This window comes from Tursiops truncatus, chromosome 1, assembly GCF_011762595.2.
Source record: "Tursiops truncatus isolate mTurTru1 chromosome 1, mTurTru1.mat.Y, whole genome shotgun sequence".
Taxonomy (NCBI): domain Eukaryota; kingdom Metazoa; phylum Chordata; class Mammalia; order Artiodactyla; family Delphinidae; genus Tursiops; species Tursiops truncatus.
Genome location: NC_047034.1, coordinates 140761512 through 140780772, shown reverse-complemented (window position 1 = coordinate 140780772; position 19261 = coordinate 140761512). Strand labels below are relative to the sequence as shown.

The 19261-nt window shown below is 44.1% G+C and overlaps 1 protein-coding gene across 4 annotated transcripts in view; it reads right to left on the bottom strand.

Moving 5' to 3' along the window:
* Positions 1 to 19261, bottom strand: part of LOC101338839 (ras-related protein Rab-3B) — a 109389-nt gene that overhangs the window by 53280 nt on the left and 36848 nt on the right. For 2 of the 4 annotated variants that reach the window (XM_033866803.2, XM_073789848.1), the window contains exon 9: positions 4889 to 5116. In XM_033866803.2, coding sequence (XP_033722694.1) covers positions 4889 to 5116 — 228 coding nt within the window. Of the gene's footprint in view, positions 1 to 4888; positions 5117 to 12923; positions 17906 to 19261 lie in introns of those variants that run through there. The other 2 variants (XM_073789860.1, XM_033866818.2) reach the window with 2 other exon arrangements.

The following is a 19261-nucleotide window of genomic DNA, read 5'->3' as shown; positions in this document are numbered from 1 at the left end:
CCATATCCTCCCTTGAACTTCACAACATCCCATGAGGCAAGAAGAACAAGGATTATTTTCTCCATTTGATAGTTGGGGAAACAGGTCCAAATAGGTCCATGGAGGGGAGGGGTTATTCCAGATCACACAATGACTGAACTTCAGGGAGAGCCAGGACTGGAATGCAGGACTCCACAGTGGTGGGTCAGCTCAGTCATCCCACAGACCCCCGGATCCTTCCCTTGGCCAGCACCAGACCCAATATCCCCTGCAATGGGCCCCACATGGAGGTAGTGGAAGGCCCTCTCCCACTCTTCTCTTTCCACGTGTCTCCAGGAGTTGCTTGGCAAGAAGCACCCAAGCAGTAAGTGGCCTCTAGTCAAGTGTGTTGCTGTGGCGTTACCAATTCTCCCTCCCTCCACACCTGTGCATGCTCTCACTCTCTATTAATGAGATTTGTCCCCTACCCTCACCTCCCCACTAAGATTCTCTTCTCTATTCCACAATAATTAACCTCTCTGGACACAGAGGAGACTCTCAGTGACCTATATGGCAAGGAACCCCAGAGAACAAGGCACTACCAATACCATCATCATCCCCCAGAGATGACAGAAACTCCTTTTGTGAATGGTCCTGCTCAGTGATGCTCACAACCTCCTCTTCTTCCCTCTCCAGCTTCCACCCTGACAATGACTTTTTTGAAATCCCCTGGGAGAGATCAAATGAGCTTGAAAAGTTTATATGAACACTTCATACAGTGCTAGTGAATCCCTGGATGCTGTTCCAGCACTTCTGGAATCACAGGTGGGAAACCTTGTGAGGGAACCCAGTTACCATTTGCATGAAGATCAGGAGGAGAGAAAGGACAGAACTTAACAGTTATTGTATTCCTACTATGTGCCAGGCACAATACTATGTTATCATGTAGCCCCTCCCTCAACAAACCTGTGAGACCTTTACAGTTGAGAATATTATCTATTCATAGAAGTAAAGTGACTTACCAAAGCTCACACAACTTTAAAAAATCACAGAATTCTCAGAGAAGTAAATATGTATAAATAGATGTGTATAAGAAGATACATGTTCCTCCCTCTCCCTATACAATTAATTAATCATCAAATCCTGTAAATTTTAATCTTAATTCTCTCTCCTCATTTCCATCACTTATGTCATTTTATCACTTTCTCAGTGTTATGTACTGAATGTTTGTATCCTCCCAAAATTCATGTGTTGATGCCCTACCCCCCAGTGTGGTTATATTTGGAAATGGGGACTTGAAGGAAGTAATTGAGGTTAATTGAGGTCATAAGGGTGGGGCCCTGATCTGATAGGATTAGTGCTCTTGGAAGAAGAGGCTCCAGAGAGCTCGCTCACTCCTCTCCAGTGTGAGCACCGAGGAAAGGAAGTGTGAGCACACAGCAAGAAGCCAGCCATATGCAACCCAATGGGAGAGCTCTCACCAGACATCAACACTGGCTGGCACCTTGATCTTGGACTTCCAGTCTCCAAAACTGTGAGAAAATTAATGTCTGTTGTTTAAGCCAACTAGTCTGTGGTATTTTATTATGGTAGCCTGAGCAGACTAATACATTTAGTAACTTACCCAAACCACTAGTTTCTTTGCCTCATATCCATCTACCCTCCCAAACTGAAGCCAGAAATCTTTCTAAAATGAAAATCTGACTTTGTTAAAACTCTTCTATGCTCCCCAGTGCCCGTGGTAGTAGTCTCCAAATTCATATCCCTGTAAGAAAAATGTAGGCACAGCACTCACAGTATTTGCATATTTACTTAGATTACATATACATATATATTATACCTACTTCTGTACACAAATGATATTAAAATACATTAAAATAACAAATAATATTTAAATGTTTACATTTTAATGCATATATGAACAGTACAGAAAATTTTTATTTTTTGCTACAGAAAAGTATGCATGCACACACGCACACACACACACACACACAAACCCCGTCGCTTTTTTTTTTTTTTTTTTTGCTCTATGCGGGCCTCTCACTGTTGTGGCCTCTCCCGTTGCGGAGCACAGGCTCTGGACATGCAGGCTCAGTGGCCATGGCTCATGGGCCCAGCCACTCCGCGGCATGTGGGATCTTCCCGGACCGGGGCATGAACCCGTGTCCCCTGCATTGGCAGGCGGACTCTCAACCACTGCGCCACCAGGGAAGCCCACTAACTTTTTTTTAGCAAAAGCAGTGTGATTGACTATGTCAGATCTAATTAGATTGTCATTGATTTTACCTCAAAACATGGCTGACAATGAACTTGTGCTAGGTGTCAGGGAGATATCAGTCTAGCCATTTTCTGTGCTCACTTAGGCTTACTATAATTAATATAGTCTTCAATCAGAGGTTTCTTGGTAGGACTCTTTTAAATCCACATATCCATCATGGAGGTTCATTTAGTTAAAATGAGGTAGTACAATCAATAAATCCACTTAACTAAGCACAGGAAAACTGCAAAAGTTCACAATGGGCTGAAAATGTATAAAAGAGTGAGGGAGCCACTACCGCCAACCCCTTAAAAGGAAGAGTATCTCCTCCCACCTGAAGATTTTTTGAGTGTAGGATCTGTGAGCACCAAATGTGGAGATCAAATGAAGATATCCATGTCAATCCATATGGTAAATATTAGTAAACATTTATTTTATATACAAAGACAAGAATAAACTCTGGTAAGTTTCTTCAGTGCCCTAAGGAATAATCAGACATGTACCCTCTGGCCCATTTCAAAAACCTTCTATTTGTTGTCCAAGGTCTCCCTGACTCCCAAGCCACCATCTGACAGCCTCTCCAGCAAATTTCTCTCTCAGCATCCCCTCCCTGCTCTTTCACAGCCTTGCTCCATTTTCATTGTATTGCTCACAATGCCCCAAATATCCTTTGCTTTCAGCCCCCTCTGTGCACTGGCTGCAGGGAGGATGTCAGACTACATAAATGGAAGCACTGGGCACAGAACAGGTACTTAATAAATGCTTATTGATTCTCACCATGAGGTAGCTAAACTAGATCAGTGGTTCTTTAATTTTAGCCAACCTCAGAACCACCTGGAAGGGCTTCCCTGGTGGCGCAGTGGTTGAGAGTCCGCCTGCTGATGCAGGGGACACGGGTTCGTGCCCCGGTCCGGGAAGATCCCACATGCCACGGAGGGGCTAGTCCCGTGAGCCATGGCCGCTGAGCCTGCGCATCCGGAGCCTGTGCTCCGCAACAGGAGAGGCCGCAGCAGTGAGAGGCCCGCGTACCGCCAAAAAGAAAAAAAAAAAAAAAAAAACACCTGGAAGACTTGTTATAACACAGATTGTTGGGCTGTACCCCAGAGTTTCTGATTCTTTGGGTCTGAGGAGAGACCTGAGATTATGCATTTCTAACAAATTCCCAGTGATGCTGACGTTGCTGATCTGGAGACCACACTTCTAGAACCAATAAACTAAATGGAATGCGTAGCTTCTTGCATTTCTAATGGTTTGATTCCTCAATGCTTTTAATAGAGACTAAATAAACAAAATGAACTTTTATCTCTATATAAAGTAATACTTGACATGATCACAAATGAAAATATGAGCTCTATAAGACCTAATTGCACAGTGTAGAGAAAAGAGCACATACTTTAGAATCAGAAGATTTGAGTTGGAATCCCATTTTGTAGCTGCGTGGTCAACCTAAAGCAAATTAATTACTCTCTGAATATCTGTCCCATGGGGTTGATTGTGAGATAGTATTAACACATGGAAATAATTTGTAAAAAGAAAAGTACTGTATACAGACTATACTAATAACATATATGTACAATGTATTAATGTTGAGTGGACTGATAATAAATCTATTTTGAATACTTTAAATCACAAATTTCTAATCCCAGTGCTAATTAAGTATAGAAAAATATATGATGTACATGTTGCTATATCATCTCAAATACATATAAATTTTATTAGTACCACTGGTAAATGCCAATAATAGTAGCTGTGGTGGCCAATTTCCAAGATAGTCTCCAATGATCCCCACCTCCCAGGATTCATACCCTTGTGTAGTTTCCTCCTACATTGAATCAGTGACCAGTAGAATACTCTAATAAGAGACACTGCCACTTCCTGTTTGGTTTCTTGGATCTCTCCCCCTAGGAGATGCCATGAAGACACTCTGTGGAGTGAAGCAGATCTGTGGAAAGATCCACGTGGAAAGGAATGAAGGCCTCCTGCTAAAGCCAGTGCCAGACATGTGAGTAAGCCACCTTGGAAGGTAATCCTCCAGGCCCACTCAAGCCTTCAGATGACTGTAACCTAAGCCAACATCTGGCAGCAACCTCATAAGAGACCACAAGCCAGAAACCAAGCCACTCCCAAATATCTGATCCACAGCAACTGTGTGTTAATGAATTATTATTGTTGTTTTAAGCCATCAAGGTTTGAAGTGATTACAGAGTGATAGATTATGGATACAGTAGCTAACATTTATTGTGCACTTATTATGTTCCGGGAACTAGGCTAAGCACCCAGCAACCCTATGACATAGGTGCTAGTATAATCCCCAAAGAGGAAAGCGTGGCCCAGAGAGGTTAAGTAATTTAGTCAAGGTTCCATGACTAGTTACTGGCAGAACTGAAATCTGAATACAGGTCTATAACTCCAAAGCCCAGATTCTTGGTTACTCATCCATATAAGCCAGGATAAAACCTTTCAGACAGTTAAGCAGCAGAAACACCTGAGTTCCCAGAGGAGAGCAAAACCGTATAAAACCAACAAGGGATAGGCCAGGGGCCAGATACACAATAGCACTGGTGCCTAATGTCATAAAACTCAGAAGTTCTAAACTGGCCTCACCGTCCAGTCTTTGTACCAGCAAACGAGTCAGCTCTTGGGACACTTCTACCCAAGATGCCCAGGACTCACCCAAATCTGCAGCTTCACTCGCTTCTCGTGGCAGTAGACTGTCTTCACCTTAAAGTCAATACCCACGGTGCTGACGAAGGCTGGGGTGAAGGTGTCGTCAGCATAGCGGAAGAGGAAGGATGTTTTGCCAACACTGCTGTTGCCGATGATGAGCAGTTTGAACATGTAGTCAAAATTCTGGTCAGAAGCATCTTTGACTCCGGCTTTACCATCAGTCACTGAAGCCATCTGCAGGAGAGACCTGTGGTCACTCAGGAACACACCTCCAGTGTCACCCTGGATCACCTAACTTTTAAAGGTCACACCGCCCTGCATACACTCACTCCACGCCCCAGCATCACTGAGGAAATATACACTACTCAGAGTTACCCCCTCACTGCACCTGCCCCAAATGTTGTCTCAGGATTGGGGTGGAGCCCAGCTCCTCCCATTTATTCCTTCAGCAAATATTTACTGAACACATTGTTCTGGGTCAAGCCCTGTGCTGGGCACAAGGAATACAAATATGAATCAGCCATGGTGTCTGACCTCTGAGTGACCACAGATTAGAGTAAAAAACTCATAAACACAGAGTAACAAAGCAGTGGATAAGTGATAAGACAGAGGGAAGCCTTGGCTGAGGAAGCCCATAAGAAGTATCTAACCCAACCTGGAGGCATGGTGGGCAAGGAGAGGCTCCTGTAGGGGTAGCTCCTAAGCTGAGTTTGGGGGAAAAAAAAAAAAAAAGGCCAAAACAGCAAGTCAAGACAAGGGAAGCAATCACAAGGACCTCATACCATCCTCCACTCTGCTGCTAGTCGTCTTTGTTTGTTTACAAAAGAAAATCTCCTCTTTGAAAGTATATATCCATTACAAAATGTTAGAAAAAAACACAAGAATGTAAAACAGAAAATTTTAAATTACCAGACACGGCATCCACTCAGAAACTGCCACTGTTAACATTTGAAGTTTATTTCCTCCTTTATTTTTTCACGCACCAGAGTGCCATCTATTTTGAAATTATACCTTATTATTTAATTTAAAAGGTAATACATTGTAGTATACCTAGGCCTTAATATTACCAGCAAATATTTGTCAAGTACTCGTTATTTCCCATGAGAGATATGATGGTGACAATAACCATATAACAGTTCCCATTTATTGAGCACTGCGATATTGTGATATAATAAAAGACATGTATTTGGTCTGGGTTCCTGGTTCCAGGCAGAGCTCCTGAAACCTTTGCAACCTCTGGAAGTGCAAGTGAGAAGTGTCTTGTTGTGCGCTGATGAGATGCCTGGTGGCTGGGGCTCCAGGACAGCCTCAGAGTGGGGGCTGGTTGCCAGAGGCACCAACCACATGATTAGAGGGTTGGAACTTTCAGCACCACCCCCTAACCTCTGGGGAGGGGAGAAGGGCTGGAGATTAAGTTGATGACTAAAGGCCAATGGCTTAATCAATCATGCCTACAGTAATGAAATCTTCATAAAAAACCCTAACCAAAGCGGTGTGGAGATCTTCCAGGTTGGTGATCACGTTGATGTACTAGGAGAGACCCTGGAAGCTCCAAGACACCCTTTCCCCCTACCCTGCCCTATGCATCTCTTCCATCTGGCTGTTCCTGAGTTGTATCCTTTACACTTTTACAATAAACCAGTAATTAGTATTTTAAAAAAAAGGGTAATACACACACTGAAAATAATTCAGACAAACTTTACTATTTGCAAGTATTACTTTATCACCATCTGCAATCTGCATTATTTTCTTAACTTGTTGCACAAAAAGAAGGTAATATGGAACCTAAAGGTTTACAGTGAAAAGTAAGTCTTGCTTCCACCCCTGATGCCCAGTCTCTAGTTCCTCTCCCCAGAGGCAAACATGTTAACGATTTATGTATCTTTCAAAGATATTCTTTGCATATATAAGCACAGAGGTCTGTTCATACTTTATAAATATATATATATATATATATAAATGATAACATACAATACATTCTAGTCTATATCTTCCATGTATATTTTAATAGCTGAGATAATTAGTTTTGTATCCTGCTCCTTTTCACTTAACATTATATCATATACTGAGATTTTAAAAATTCTTCGTAAATATGATTTCAATTGACTACACTTTACTCCATCCTATGGTTGTGTCATATGACCAATTCTTTAAAGTCATATATTTATTTTTCTGTTCTTAATTATAAAAATTAAGTTGCAGTGACCATTTCTTTACATATTTGTTCTCTTTCCTATTTATTTCCTTAGGAGAGATTCCTAGAAATGGAACCCCTGGTCAAAGAATAACTCTACTAAAACACAGATTTTATCCTTACCTCAATTTCCTTTATCTTATTTTATCCTCTAGATAGACCTGGGAGATAAAACTGGAAGGACAAAGATTACTATCCCCATTGGATCAAGAAGGGAACTGAGGGCTAGAAATTATAAGGATTTACCCAAGCCTCACAACTAACAGCTGAGACTAGACCTAGTACCATGACATAATATGGGAGAGGTCAAAATTCCTGCTCTATTCTTCAGCTGAATTCTTGGGTGAGTAATATCAGCTCTCTAAGCCACAGCATTTTACCTTACAACAGAGAAAATGCCACCTACTTCAATGAGCTATGGTACCAATAGCTATGGTATCATATGTAAATAATCTGGCATGGTTTCTTGATCTATGGGAGGTACTCAATAAATATTAATTCACTGGCTTTTTAATTCACTTCTGCAGTCAAATCTTGTTCAAGTGTCCTCTCCCTGATCTGGGCTCCATAATTTGAGCCTGTTTTACAATTAACTGTCTGTCTCTCCTTCTGGATTCAGCTGAGTTTTATCCATCCTTATACCCTGTCAACAATAAACCTAGAGTAAATCCTTGGGCATGTTACTCCTTTCAGTAAACATTTATTGAACATTGCCATGTGTCAGACTATTGATGTAAATGTTGTATTATTGGTTTTCATTTTTCTGATGCAGCTGTTTGCACTCTTAGATTACTGGAATTAGAAGAGATTTTAGAGTGGCAGCGTTATCATAACAAAAAGCCTGGCTACTGATCCCAGCTTTCCCAGTAACTCAATGTATGAACTTGGACAAGTCACCTAAACTCTGAGCTTCAGTGTCCTCATCTATGATATGATCACATTACCTACTGCAGAAGGCTGCTGTGATTTTTAAATAAGAAAATGTAGGAAAAGAAGAAGTAAAACTGTCACTGTTTGCAGATGACATGATACTATACATAGATAACCCTAAAGATGTCACCAGAAAACTTCTAGAGCTAATCAATGAATTTGGTAATGTTGCAGGATACAAAATTAATGCACAGAAATCTCTTGCATTCCTATACACTAACAAGGAAAGATCAGAAAGAGAAATTAAGGAAACAACCCCACTCACCATTGTAACAAAAAGAATAAAATACCTAGGAATAAACCTACCTAAGGAGGTAAAAGACCTGTACTCAGAAAACTATAAGACACTGATGAAAGAAATCAAAGATGACACAAACAGATGGAGAGATATACCATGTTCTTGGATTGGAAGAATCAATATTGTGAAAATGACTGTACTACCCAAAGCAATCTACAGATTCAATGCAATCCCTATCAAATTACCAATGGCATTTTTTACAGAAGTAGAACAAAAAATCTTATTTGTATGGAGACACAAAAGACCCCGAGTAGCAAAAGCAATCTTGAGGGAAAAAAACAGAGCTGGAGGAATCAGACTCCCTGACTTCAGACTATACCACAAAGTTACAATAATCAAGACAATATGGTACTAGCACAAAAACAGAAATATAGATCAATGGAACAGGATAGAAAGCCCAGAGGTTAACCCACGCAATTATGGTCAACAAATCTATGACAAAGGAGACAAGGATATACAATGGAGAAAAGACAGTTTCTTCAATAAGAAACTGGAAAAACTGGGAAAACTGGACAGCCACGTAAAAGAATGAAATTAGAACACTCCCTAACACCATACATAAAAATAAACTCAAAATGGATTAAAGACCAAAATGTAAGGCCAAACACTATAAAACTCTTAGAGGAAAACAGAGGAAGAACACTCTTTGACATAAACCACAGCAAGATCTTTTTTGACCCACCTCCTAGAGTAATGGAAATAAAAACAAAAATAAACAAAAGGGACCTAATGAAACTTAAAAGCTTTTGCACAGCAAAGGAAACTATAAACAAGACAAAAAGACAACCCTCAGAATGGGAGAAAATATTTCCAAATGAATCATCGGACAAAGTATTAATCTCCAAAATATATAAAGAGCTCATGTAGTTCAATATTTAAAAAAAACTAACAACCCAATCAAAAAATGGGCAGAAGACCTAAATAGACATTTCTCCAAAGAAGACATACACATGGCCTAGAGGCACATGAAAAGATGCTCAACATCACTAATTATTAGAGAAATGCAAATCAAAAGTATAATGAGGTATCACCTCACACCAGTTAGAATGGGCATCATCAGAAAATCTACAAACAACAAATGCTGGAGAGGGTGTGAAGAAAAGGGAGCCCTCTTGCACTGTTGGTGGGAATATAAACTGATACAGCCACTATGGAGAACAGTATGGAGGTTACTTAAAAAACTAAAAATAGAATTACCATATGACCCAGCAATCCTACTACTGGGCATATACCCAGGGAAAACCATAATTCAAAAAGACACATGCACCCCAGTGTTCACTGCAGCACTATTTATAGTAGCCAGGTCATGGAAGCAACCTAAATGCCCATCGACAGACAAACGGATAAAGAAGATGTGGTACATATATACGATGGAACATTACTCAGCCATAAAAAGGAAAGAAATTGGGTCACTTGTAGAGACATGGATGGACCTAGAGATGGTCATAACAGAGTGAAGTAAGTCAGAAAGAGAAAAATAAATATCGTATATTAACGCATATATGTGGAATCTAGAAGAACGTTACAGATGAACCGGTTTGCAAGGCAGAAATAGAGACACAGATGTAGAGAATAAATGTATAGACACCAAGGGGGGAAAGCGGAGGGGGTGGTGGTGGTATGATGAATTGGGAGATGGGATTGACATATATACACTAATATGTATAAAATACATAACTAATAAGAACCTGCTGTATAAAAAATAAATAAATTTAAAAAAAAAAGAAAATGTATATAAGGGTGCTTCATACCTACACTGTGTGGAGAAAACTACATCTGGCCTTGCATAGAATCCAGTTGGAAAAGTGCCTGCCTTTATTAGCTATGTCTGCCATAGGTGCAAGGCAAGAGTAAAAAATACTTTCAGCTCCTGGTCTGATCTACTCCCCTTCATTTTCAGGTAAAAAAAAATTGAGGCTCCACAAAGAGAAGTGATTTGTCAAAGGTCATACAAGTCAGTTGGAGCATAATTACTAGAACTTCTGTCATCTGATTACCCCCAGATTGGACTGGGATTAGGGAAAATAAAAACTACAACAACTTTAGGGTGAGTAGAAAAGCATCCCCAGCACCCTGAGATCTCTTTCCTAGCACTTGCCATACTGTACTGTCAGCATTTGTTTATGTGCACCCAGCATAGCTTTCCCAGAAGGTGGTATGAAAACAGGGAGAGCTGAGAGGTACAGTTGGAAGGCAGGTTCATGTGGACGCCCCCAAGGGGATCTTCTCAAGAGCGGGGCAGGGGCTACACAGACATTCGGAAGAGAAGTAAAAACCACCCCAGCAGGCAGCTGCCTGAGGCAGATCTGAGCAGACAGGTCAAGGCACAGGTGGTGTTTGCAGAACTGCATTTGTCAGATAAGCATCAATCAGATCTTCTCTCTTTTTTGACAGTCACATAAATGACAGAGCTGGGTAGCTCACTGTCTTCTGACAAGCAATACAGATGAAGGCCCAGGGAAGTCATATCTGGTCCTAGGCTGGGGGAAAGAAGGAAATGACTCCTCCAAGGGTTGGTGTGAAAAACAAACAACACTTTGAGTCTGATAAGCATCTAAGGAAGAACCCGACTTCAGGCAGGAAAGAGGAGGGAAGAGGAGACAGCCTTAAAATCCAGCAAGAAGAGATCAACTGAATACATGTAGTGAAGAAGTAAATGGATGAACTTCTCTTTTGAAGGAAAGAGCACAAGACAAAGTCAGAGACACCCGGGCTGAGCCCTGGCTCTCTAAGCAATTGTGTAACCTTAGGCAGATCGCACCCTGGGCCTCAGTTTCCTTATCTATAAAATGAGTTAATAAAGTGACTTGCGGGCAAACTATTGGAAGAATTAAAACCAGTACATGAGAGAGGCAGGAGCACAGCCACAGCTCAATTAGTCATTCAATCAACATTCATTGAGCACCTACTGTGTGCCAGGCCCTGTGCTGTACTCTGGGGAGATGAAGAGAAACCACAGAAGTTCCAGCTTAGAGGAGAAACCTTCTTAAACATCCTCTATAGGTTGCTGGTGTCTCCCTTCATATTGTAATCCTTAAGAAACTGGAGATTTATTTCTTGGACTGGAGATCATTTTATATTTTTGCCTGCTTCCATACTGTTTCCTCTGATAGGAACATTCTTTCCTCTGCGGCTAGCTAAATCCTTCATGACCAGGAAGTCTTCCCTGACCTACCACCCTCTGGCAGAATGTCTTTGCTAGGGCAAACTCAGCACCAAGGCTTCCCAGTACCACAGACAGGGCTTTTCACGGACTTCCATTGTCTTCCTCCCTTTATAGGCTCAGAACAGGTGAGCAAACACACACACACACACACACACACACACACACACATCCAACTCCTTTTACTATCCCCCACCCTTTTCCATCTGGATTCCAAGAAGCTGGGATGGATGGCCCTGTCCTTCTCCCACTCCCCTCCACACCTCTATTAGCTGCCATCTCCCTTCCTAAAATCTCTTCCCACACTTGGACTCCAGAACAGAGTCAGTCTGTGGATGAATTTCTCTGTCAACTATTCTCTTCTTGTCTCTGACCCCGGGTAGCTGTGTAACAGGGTCCAGTGCCTGCACCCCCTCCTCAGCCTTCTGAGGAGCCAAGACACAGCTACCAGATAGATGCCCTTGGACTCCACTCTGGGCCCCAATCATCTTCCCACTCCCACACCACAACCCACACCTGGCTTCCTCCGCACAATGACCCAGCCCATCTACCAGCCTAAACTCTCCAAGTTCCCCGACAGTTCCTCCACTCCCGGCTGCCAACCCCTTGCTCTATTCCAGTGCCTCTCCATGCGCCACCCCTAGCCAGAACTCAGGTGCCCACAGCCCATATCCAAGGCCTTGGCTCTCTCCCTCCATCAGCTCCCCAGCCCCTCTCTCTGCAGCCTGGATAGACCCAGCCTTGCCTCCCACCTTCCCATTCTTCCAAGCTTCCCACCTCCAAGCTCCATCCCTCTCCCGCACTCAGGTTACCCCCCTTGCCTAGACCCACCTGGGCTCTGGCACCACACCACACTCACTTTACCTTCTCCCGGCCCAGCACCTCCTTCCTGCCCAGCGCCCCTTCCCCTCACCATCTCACTCCTCTCCAGCTCGAAACGACCCCCGCCGGCCAGTCCCTCCCCTTAGCTCTTCACTTCCACGCCTCCCTTCCCTCGTTCCTCTCAGTCCTCTCGCTTCAGCACCCCCTTCCCCGCCCCTCGGCTCACTGGTACGCTCTTCCCGTACTGTCCCTCTCAGCTCCTTCCTTACCTCTCCCCCCATCCCCCCCCCGTTTCCCCCTCAACGAGCCCTCACTGCGCTCCAATTGCCGCTCATCCTTTCCCCGAGCCCCGGCGCCCTCTTTCTCGTTCCCCCAATCCCTCTGCCCCTGCCTTTGGAGCCCTCCTTGCGGCCCTCACAGCCCGGGTAGACGCTCCTCAGCGCCCCCTCCCCAGGCTACGCGCCCCTTCACTGCCGCGGTGCCTCTCCTTAGTGGCCTCGCCTGGCCCCTTCTCCTTGGTGTTCCCTCCGCTGCCCTGTGCTCCTTCTCAACGCCCACTCACAGTCCCCAGCGCCCTGCGCCGGGAATCGGTCCCAGATCCTCCCCGGGCGGGCTGCCGGGCCGCGCCCCTTACCTGGGACTCCGGGTGAGGACGAGCGGCTCGCTCCCTGGCAGCGCCGCGGAACCGCTGGACCTGGCGGCGGGCGGCAAAAGGCGCAGTGGGTTCGCGGAGCAGGGCGGTGCGGGGCGGGTCTGGTCCCCAACGCAGCGACTTCGGGCTGAGGCTCGGGCTGCAGCTGGGCTGGGCCACCACCGCGACCAGGGCCCACCCATGCCCCGCCCAGGGGCGGAGTCCCTATTCGCCGGGCCCCCAGCTCTGGGCAGGTGTAGGAAATCCGAGGTATCTTGGGGGCCTGGCGCTCCCCAATATCTGGGTGACTATCGTGACTTATCTTAATTCTCACGCCTCGTTCCATACACTGAACTTACTAGGGTGATCAGAGAGCTTCTATGATAGTGTAGGTGATGATGGGTTTGTAGCATGGCCATTTCTAAAGCACTTCCCTGTCGTTATACCGCTTCATCCTCACAAAAGCCCGGGTAGAGAGGCAGAATCTGGACGGCTGTCTACAGGTGGAAACGAAGCCAGAAACCTGGGCATTGTTCTCTACCCTATGCACTCCTTCACACTCTACATCCCATCAGCCTGGTGGTGACGCCTCTGTAACATATCCTATCCCTTCCCCTCTTCTCCGTCTTCACTGCTCTCGCCCTGGTTCAGCCCTCATCACTTCTTGCCTGAACTAATGCAACAGCCTCCTAATGGGTCTCCCTGCCTCCACTCTCCAATCCATCCTCTATGTTGGCAGCCTGAGTGATTGTTCTAAATGTCACCATGTTACCATCAACCCTGAAGAAACAAACAGAAACAAAACATTTTCAATGGCTTCCCATTACCAACAGTAGCCTGGAATGAGAAAATGTTCTTGCCTGGTCATTAGGAAGTCCTAACTCTGTCACAGAAGGCAGGTCTAAGTGGTGATTAGCACCCCACCCTCACACGTGGACCTGGACTTCAAGTCTTCCTGAGGTCACAGGAGCCAGCTGCCAGCTTTGGTTTAGAATCATCATCCCTCCCCATACTCTTCCCCCTTCTCAAATCTTAGAAGTCTTGAAAAAGAATATATATATATATATGTATATATATCAGAATCACTTTGTTGTACACTTGAAACTAACACAACATTGTAAATTAACTATAATTCAATTTTTTAAAATCTTAGAGGCCTGAGTCATATACCAAAACAATTATTTCCCACATTCCATTATGACCTGATCTACAATTTGTCTCTGTGGCCCGAGGAACCACCCAGTAGACAGCCCCTCTCGTTGTCTGACTTCTCCCTCAGACTCATCCTTGCTCTGTTCTGAGCTTCTCCACCCACTCCCTTTCACTCACCTCCCCACTGTCCTCATCCTGGCAGCCCTTCCACTGTGCCCTCTAGAATCCTGTTCTTTTGTCAACAAACTCTCCTACACCCTCTGCTTCCTCAGAGAGTACTCAGGTTACTTCTTTACCTTTGTTAAAGCTTGACCCTCCTCCAGGACTCCTCCTGTAACCCTCTGCAGGAAGGCTTCTCACTTTCTCACTCCCCATACACCACAGGACCAGGAGGTGGGGTCGGCATTGCCACTTCCACACTTGTACAAAAATTCCTCCTCCTTTGGTCTCCAGCCATACCACCTTCCACCCTTCCTCATCAAGGTCATGATTGACCTCCAAGTGCTCCTATGCATTGAAGATTTCAGCCCCTGGCTCATGGTCATTCTCATTAGCCCTGTCTTGCCATCCTCCTGGTGCCTTCGGTAGCCATGTGGTTTCCTGATCCCTCAGTCCTTGGTCTCCTCTTCACATTACCTCCCATGGTCATACCTTGAACTTCTTAATCACACAGAACTAGTGCCTCTGTGATCTTAAAATCAAATGTCCTGCACTGCCTGCTCCCTCACTCCCTTTCTCCCGTAAGGCCTTAGTTTCCTCATTTCAAAATGGGTGTCATGATAATGATTATTCATTCTTCACAAGAATAACGAGATAACACATAAAACCATCCTTTTAGAGTTGAGAGACAATATGAGAACAGATGGCATTGTGTTTACATTGCCTCAGGTCTTCACATCACTTTCTCCTTCTTCCCTGAAAGGCCATGTATTAAAGTGGACAGAGCACAGACTTGGAGCCAGACAGATATGGTTTTCAATCCATTTTACACACTTATTTGCTGTGTGATCTTATGTAAATCACCCCATTTTTCTGACACATGCACCTCATGCTCATGTGTAGAAAGAGCAATAATGTTGTGAAGATCAAATAAGAAAATGAGATAGCTACTGGAAAGCACCTGACAGGCACATAGTAAGCCAGGCACATAGTAAGCCCTCAATAAATAGAAAACACTGTGGTTATAACAGAACAAAAAATGCTATTTTCTTAACCACAACTGCCTTCCAAGAAAGGTAGACCCTAATGTTCAGAGGTCCTTTTGTCCTACTTAGGACCTTGAGGAGTGTGGATATGTAAGTGTGAGAGAAGAAGGGAGACACCAACTTGCTCTGTGCAAAAAAAGGAAAAGAATTTGGAATTCACTTAGCAATATGGGTGAGAGAGGTAATAAAGAGAGCCGGGGGAAGGAAAGGAAAAAGATGAGTAAGAAAATCATTGTAAGGGTAGGTGCTACATGGATAAAGGGTCAGAAGAAACCCTCCCATGGCAGGTGTACAAAGGGTGTTTAAACACTGGAATGCATTAAATGGGAGAAGCTGTTTGTTGCACATATAATGTAACCAATTTCTGTGACTCTCAAGAGTTCAGTAAAGGCCATTACACTCAGGAATGCTTTCTGAGAGAGGAGTTGTAAGGATGAGTGAGTGGGAAAATTGAGCAATGGGCTTTGTTTTTCTGAGTTGAAAAAGGAGAGTAGAGGCAGAGACGAAGAGAGCACAAGCCCTCGTGGAATTTGCGGAAATCTCCAGGAGGTCTTCCAACTTACAAGGGTTATCAAATGTAAAAATCAATGTAAAAATCGAGGTTCAAGCTCACTGCTTTTAGATCTTAAAGGGGGAGGGAGGCCATATCTGACATTTGGGCTGTGTCATTTGTGCCTCCCTATTGGCTAGCAGGTGACCACCAGAGAGAATACAAAACTAATCATACTATATTGGACTGTCTTCACTTCCAGATCCAAATGCCAAGTAAGAATAGGAAGAAAGACAAAACGCTACCTTTTGTCTTCAATCAGATTGGCTAACAGTTATAATCATTAAGACCTTAAAATATACTGGGCTCATTCATATCTTTTGTCTCATTTAGTCCTCAATACAATCATACAAGGTATGGATTGCCATCCCCTTTTTATAAATGAGCAAACAGAAGTCAGAAAGTTTAAGTGACTTTCCAAGGTCACACATCTGGTAAATGGCAGAACCAGATACCAGGTCTGTCTGACTCCAAGTCCAGGGCTCTTTCTATTAGACTCCAGAATCATGGTTGCTTGGTGAACACCATTTGTGGTTAAGAGTCCTACAAACAAAATTACCTTAAATCTTTTCTAGTTGCCAGAGCAATCAGACTTCTCTAGTTCCTAGTTTTTATATGAAATATAAAAGTGATACTTTTTATTGAATGAGAATCAGTCACTTAGAAAAGGTAGTAGCCTCGTTGTAAATCAACTATACTTCAATATAAAAAAAGAAAGAAAGAAGAAAAGAAAAGGTAGTAGCCTAAGTGTGGATTGCACTTGGAATGTTCAAATCTTTACAAGGTTCAGATCTACACCCCAGCGTGCGTCCCTCATGGCCAGCCTAGGAATGCAGATATGTTGGCAGGTCAAGCGTTTTTCTCTCGCCCCTTCAGTGGGTTGCCTCATATAACAGGGGAGCTGGAGCAGGTGCCAGAAAGTCACCAGAACATGTAAAGCCACTCTAGAAACATAGGGTTCATGGGAGGAGTGGTGGAAGACAGGGCTGGGAAGAAAGGCAGAGACTAGATGGCCTAAGGCCTTGTAAATCATGTTAGAGGTTTGGGAAATTACCTTGCAAGCAAAAGGTTTGAAGCAATGGAGTAACCTGGTTACATATGCATATAAGAAGAATAGCTCTGACTGTGGTGAGTGTGGTAGATGGGATGCGATGAGTAGGGAGCAGGGAGAAAGGAGATAGGGAACAGTCAGAAATTGCTTTAAAAATCCAGGTGAGAGATGAAGAGGACCAGAAATCATGTCATAGCAGTGGGGAAAGTGGAAAGTACAGGGATTTGATTTGTATTTAGGACCTGGTGGCAGATTAAATGTGAGATGTGTGGGAAAGGGAATTGGCATAAACAACCAGGTAGACAGTGAAGCCATTTACTGGTAACGGGAGCAGAGAAGTTGTTTTAGTTACCTATTGCTGCATAACAACCACTCCCAAAAATTCAGTGGCTTGAAACAGCAATAATTTATTATTTCTCACAATTCTGTGGCTGGCTGAGTGGATTCATCTGGTGATTTTACCTTGAATCACTCGTGAGCAGCATTCAACTGGAAGGTCACTCCAAGGCCTGGCATTTAGTACTGGCTGAGGGCTAAGTGCCATGGTTCTTCCGCATGCGGCTTTTAATCCACTGGTAGGCCAGAGCAGTTTACATGGTGGTCTCGCAGCAGTGTTCCAAGAGAGCCAAGGCAGAAGATACAATCTCTTGAGGCCTAGCCTCAGAAACTGCACAGCACTCCATATACTGCATTCTATTGGCCAAATCGAGTCACAAGCCCAGCCCGGATTCAAAGAGCTCTGAGTGAGAAGAAGAGCAAAGTCGCATCACAAAGGGGTATGAATAGAGAAGGGAGGAATCAATGGCCTTTAACCAATCTACCACAGGAATGGGAACAGATCTGGATAAGGAGACAAAATGATAAGTATCTCAAACACCACTTCATATACTAATCATTCCTTCTTTCTTCTCTGTGCCTCAGTTTTTTAATTTGTAAAATAAATGAAAATGCATGCTGAGGACACTGCCCCATCATCAGGGCACACTGCTGTCAGCAGGGGAGGAGTCTGAGAGACACACACACACACACACACACACACACACACACACACACACACGAAGCATTCAACATGTGAATATTCAGAACCCAGGTCCCACCCACCACCCCTCCCTCTTTCGCCCACCCTACCAATCCTTCACCAAACCTGTCCGTGATACTTCCTGAGAGCTCTCCATTGCACGGCCACAGCTTTCTCACTGTCCTATCCCCACGATAGCCTCCAAACTTCCCCTGTAATCCACACTCCATACTGCAGCAGAAGACTCTTCCTAACCCAGGTTAAATCTGTTAATGTGCACATATGGCCTCTTGTGGTCTGGCCTCAACTACCCTCTAGCCTCATTACTGGACACTCCCCCATCCTGCCCTAAGGCCGAACGGCATAAACTACTTTTGGTTCCCAGAGGGTGACCTGCTCGTAACATCTCCATGAATTTGCCTCAGTTTCTCCCACTACCTTGAATACCATTCACTCATTCATTCATTCATTCACTCACTCACACAACAAATATCACCTGAGCACCTGCTGTACACCCAAGTGGATAACAAATGGTCCCTGACACAAGTTGCTCAGGGTCTGGTGCAGGATAGCAGGCTGTAAAACCTACTGTTCTGCGTTCACAAAGGCATAGGCCAAACTGCAACCCAACATGACCTCCTGGATCATTCTTAGAAGGGGTCAGGGGATATTTGCTGAATAAATAGGCATACAAATATTCACAAAATGTATCTTACATCCACCGTCTCATTTAACTTTCACAGTAAACATATGAAGTGGGGACTGATTCATACCATCCTGGATGTGAAGAAGAAATAAATAGCCCGTGGTTTCTCAGCTACTGAAAGTAGGGGAAGCCAAGACTAAAATCAGCCACATTAATGGATTTGGCAAGACATGGCTGTTTTCTCACTTTGGGACACATCAACGGGGAGGAGCCTCAGAGTTAGGCCTCATGCTAGGAGGCAGGTCCTGGGATGCAGAGTTGAGACTTAAGCTGAGTCTTCGAGGATAAGTAGGAGTTAAACTCACAGAGAAGGAACCCAGGTAGAAGGACCAGCATGAGCAAAGGCCAAAAGTTATGAAATTATATGAAGGCTTCAGGGAACATCAGGGACTGTAGGTCTCTGGAAGCACAGACATGATGGGCACAGTACAGGTGATGAGTGAGGTGGGAGGGTAAGTGAGAGCCAGAGGTCAGCCAGGGCCTGGGGAGCCATGCTAAGGATGATGGACTCAAAGATCAGGGCAATGTGGAGCTGTTACACTGCTTTCTCCAGGGGGAAGATGGCCAAATTTACGCTTTAGAAAGAACTCAGCTTATAGAATGGAGATGGATCAGAGGTTCCAAGATACAGAGGACAAGGAGACCAGAGAGAAAGCTGG